Source organism: Opisthorchis viverrini (genome assembly GCF_000715545.1).
Source record: "Opisthorchis viverrini unplaced genomic scaffold opera_v5_21, whole genome shotgun sequence".
In the NCBI taxonomy this organism is placed as follows: Eukaryota; Metazoa; Platyhelminthes; class Trematoda; order Opisthorchiida; family Opisthorchiidae; genus Opisthorchis; species Opisthorchis viverrini.
In genome coordinates this window covers 80,652-85,217 of record NW_008751677.1, presented here as the reverse complement: position 1 = coordinate 85,217, position 4,566 = coordinate 80,652, and the positions used below count along the sequence as shown (strand labels likewise).

Genomic DNA, 4,566 nt, shown 5'->3' with positions numbered 1-4,566 from the left:
TGGAAGTCCATGCGAGTAATACGGGAGAAGGTGCGTCGGATCATCCGTAAAATGCCGAATGCCTTTTGGGCCGATTTTCCATGGTGCAGTGGGGACAAGTTTGAGGAGACCCGGATGCCCAAATCCTTTTTGGCATCTATCCTCATGATGTTTTCTGGTCCTTTCTCACCATGCATAACAAAGGCATTCGCTGAGTCTCCTCCAAACGACATATGGACGCACTTTTCGTCATTTAGAGGAAGGTGCCAGTCCAGCGACCACCGCTTGGCAGCGTCTACATCCATTTGGAGGGCACTGGCATTGGAACTCCAGGATTTCAGGTCGTCCGCAAAAAGTCAACATGGACTCGCATGAACATCTGGGAAGTCGTTGACGTAGATCAGAAACAGCACTGGTCTCAGGACGGAGCCTTGAGGAACTCCAATGGAGACCGGCGCTGGAGAAGAGTAGGTCGAGCCCATTCTCACTCGGAATGATCTGTCTGATGGGAACGCCTTGATCCAGCGAATGATTTTCCCTTGTCTCGAGTTTGCGGAGTTCGCTTTTTGGCATAGTTGATCGTAGCTTCCACCTGAGCTTTCGCGATTTTGGTTGTTCTCGTGGTTCTCCAGCTTCCCTTAACTTGAAAATAATAAGCAGAGATAATCTGTAGTGCTGCTCCTCATGTTCTTATAGCTATACATGAGGGAGAGTAGTGCGCGGACTCACATAATAGGGCCGAAAATTTGTCTGATCTTAACTCTTGGCGCGGCGCAGACAACGATCAGCGGAAGAGTACCCCATTGACCAACTACCCGAAGTGAAAATTACTGCCCAATAAAAGCGTGTGCCCTGTCTTTGGGAGTCTTCGCATGTCCTTTCCGTTTTCAACTAGGAAACCCCCTTCTAATTCGTGTACAAACAGCGAATATATTCCGAAGATAATCCGGACATTTCAGTTTCGCCATCGCCTCAAGCTCATCTGCATTTGGCGTGTCCAGAATGTGTCTGAATTCACTGATAACTGACGATGCGCATTCGTGGAACAATTCCTTCTTTGTTTCATCTACTTACAAGTTTAACGCGTTGTTGAGGTTCCCATCTCAGCATAACCTGTGCGTGTATATTTGCCGTGCTACCCTCTATTTTTCCGGTGAACCCACTTACTCACAGTCATCAGCCAGATTATTACAGGCTGCTGTCCTCTGCAGCTAGCAATTGACCAAAACAGATGTGGATAGTGCGATTCCACTGACTATAGGACGTGGAATGCTATGTGCTCCTTCTCAGAACCGGTTGACTTTTGACTGTACGGGTGAAAGTGAGAAGGACTTTGTATCATCCATTACGTTAACAACTGAAATTCCCCACGTTTATTCTGTCCCCCTTGGTAACCTTCGCCCCACTTTTGTGTTTGGTGTGTATATATGAACTGACGCTTGTTTGTCCTTACCGCTTCACCCATTTAGCCTTGAGGTCATCCGGCGATTTGTAGCCGACTTTGCACGTGCGACTGTCGTACGTGAGAGGCTGTTTGCTCCCTTGGTTTGTACTTTTGTAGTCGAAGTGGACCATTTGTTTTGGACGAGTATCTACTGTCGAGATTTGTATAATTTGTGAATTTGTCTTACACTAATAGTACCGTACAGAAACCCAGCTCGGACTTTGTTTTGCCTAGCCGGCGGTTCCAGTATTACGCGTCACTTGAAGATACCGTTCGCCCGTTAGAGTCTTCGCTGTGGAGTTGCTTGTTAGAAAATACCATCTGAAGGGTTACTGGCCATTGGACAAGGAAGCGAAACTGTCATATGCATCTTGTTTACAAAAATTGAATGTCCATCCTCTCCTTGAACGCGTCTTCATTAACTTTCCTGCGTGTTCATTGACGGTTACTCAAACGCAGGCAAATGCTACAGAGCGACTCGACAAATTCTGAAATAGATCACACTTTCCAAAGGACGCGAAGCGGATTTGCTACCCATCTACACTGGGACATAGTGACCGTTGTGTGCTGACCTTTAATTTCACCTGCATCTGAGTGAAAAATCTGGAATCTCAAACGTGGACATAAGCTGCCATTCGAACTTCTTGGAAGTGCGTATCTTCCCTGACCAACTCAAGGTGGGATCAGATTCAGTGGAGGAGACATACAGAATTATTGTCCAGACAATCCACAAGGTTAACGCGCAGTTCGTTTTAAAGAAAGCAGTGCACAGTCTTGTGGGCAAAAAGTTACCTTAAGGGATTCGGCCTCTTCTCCACAAAGGACTTCAGGAGACGCGAAAATGAGCTGGCACTTCGTACAACACAAAACCATTGTAAATAAGAAATCCGCAAATAGATCACACGTGAACAGGCCAGATGACACCCAGAAAAGTGTGCCTTCCTTCGACGCCGCAATACGCTGCATCCAGACTTCAATTCAAGGCAATTTTAGACGCTTTTCGATGTCAGTCTTTCACCAACAGGCTTGCTGCACTCGCTAAGAATTAAAATAGAAGTGTAACGCGCCCCTTTTCTGCGTTTCTAATGAACGGAATCCGTTAAACAACTGAAAGGCTGCATCGATATTACTGGCGTGCTCAGTTTTACTTCATATGTATTTGTACAATGTTGATTCACCACACTCATGACCATTCCTTGTGCAACCAACGAAAACTTTCTTTTGATTCCATATGCACAATAAGGCGGTGGCCTGACGTTTGTTGAATACTGGTAGTCGAATTCAGAGGCCTTACATCTGAAAACCCTCACGCGCTTTCAATTGGGATATGTTCAAAATGACCAGATCCTAACGAACAATTCGCTTCTCCGCTATTGACAGCTGATATGCTGCTCTCTTTTCTCCATGCGTACTAAAACTGATATTCAACCAGCAATCTGTGTTCAAAAGATTTGGCCATGGCAGAATGACTAGGGTAGAGTATTTTGAGGAATCGTACAGCTGAATCGTATTATTAGGTGCTCTGAAAGCAAAGTCGCACTTTATTCTGTTCTAGAAATATGCAGGCGATAAGGCGTACTCCCAGGCGACCATCATATCCATATTAATGGAGGCAACGTTGTTGGCTCTACCTGATGAAGGACAGGTTATAAAAGGTCGGCCTTATAAACATCAGTCAACTTCTTACGTCTGCTTACCTAACCCTAACGCAGCAGTAAGTGCCCCTTCACCCCATTTTGTTTAAATGGCAAATAATCGCACATATTGTGATACGAAATCTGGAAATAACACACCGACATTCCAATCTGTAAATACCCATTGATATAGCATGAGGAGAGCTGTGAGTATCGTATGAACGCTCTTTTTGTTCAGTAGACGACATACCGTCGAGCTAGGGATGAGTCTAAACTATTTGTGTTGTAAGGCACCATTTTACTCCACATATCGCCTCTTAATACCACTATTCAGAACGCGGGATATTTTACCTCCCAACCCTATTGATCTCGTTTAAATTTCTCACTCAGTTGGCACCGTTTAAAACAATGATTCAGCAGTTGAAGTCCGCGGGGTTATTGCAAAACACAATTCATACCATCAAGAACAAAGCCCCTCAGGTATTGATTTAAATAATCAGGAAAACGCCATGGTGATCAATAGTGCAAAAGGTTTGGCGTAAAATTGAACGATTTTGGGGCATTTTATAGCACCTGAAGCAAGTAAGCGGAGAATTTTGTATTTATCCACAAGCCGACATTTTCACTCAAGAGTAAGATCTGACAGGCGTAGGAAAAGTCGTTTGAGAATTACTAGCCTTTATGGAGAAATGTAGACATATTTATCTGATTTGTATCGAGAGAACCTTATCATGGATCCGCTAGGAGCAGCCTCCTATCAACTTATGGAGAGGAGCTGGTTCTTAGATCATATTCCAGGATCATCAGAAGGCAGGAGCCTTTGGATACGTGGAGGAGGACGCCGCAGGCCATTGACACGCCGAAATTGAGTTCGCCGAAACTATGGGGTTTTCGAAGTTGCCATTTTTTATGTGAAGTAGTCTAATCAATTTGCACCTGCCTGTGACATGTTGCACGTAGCATTTTGTTTAAGTGAGCGAAATGTCAAGGTCATTGACCATCGCCGATTTGGATTTTTTGCCGGTTTACGCGACCTAAAACCGGAAATCGCACTTTAGCATATTTTGGTTTTCCGCGGTGATCCTGAAGAATTAAAATAACATCTTAAGAGTATTTAATACATGCATTTAGTTCATGCATTTAATACATTTAATACTGCTGAATCCGTGTCTATGTGAGACGCTAATTAGGGTTCCCCACATATGCGCGGCAGCCCAATCCAATGGGCAAAGACGACCCCTTGTACTCGTATCTCCACTAGTTTTCACTCATCTCGAATACTTGCTGTAATTGCTAGGCTCGCGTTTGTGTGCAACGTTGATAATGAGACTGCACCTATGCACCGATGGTCAATGACGGTCTTGTATACCGTTAACTATCCGCGATCCCGCTTGTCTTCGCTAGCTACAGTAAACATCAGTACAATTTATATGCCAACCGGTAAAAATAAGGCCTCAGCTATGCATGATAGCCACATCTGACAGCCTGTTATACACACAACTGGACTCG

At 44.5% G+C, this 4,566-nt stretch overlaps 1 protein-coding gene across 1 annotated transcript in view; it reads right to left on the bottom strand.

Annotated features, from left to right (window-relative positions):
* The window catches only part of T265_01859 (hypothetical protein), a gene marked incomplete at both ends in the record, with an annotated part of 4,392 nt that extends 4,180 nt beyond the window's left edge, over positions 1-212 (bottom strand). Inside the window, one exon of the mRNA XM_009165985.1 lies at positions 23-212. Within this exon, the coding sequence (XP_009164249.1) occupies positions 23-212 (190 nt within the window). The remainder of the gene's footprint in view (positions 1-22) is intronic.
* Positions 213-4,566: the final 4,354 nt, after the last annotated feature.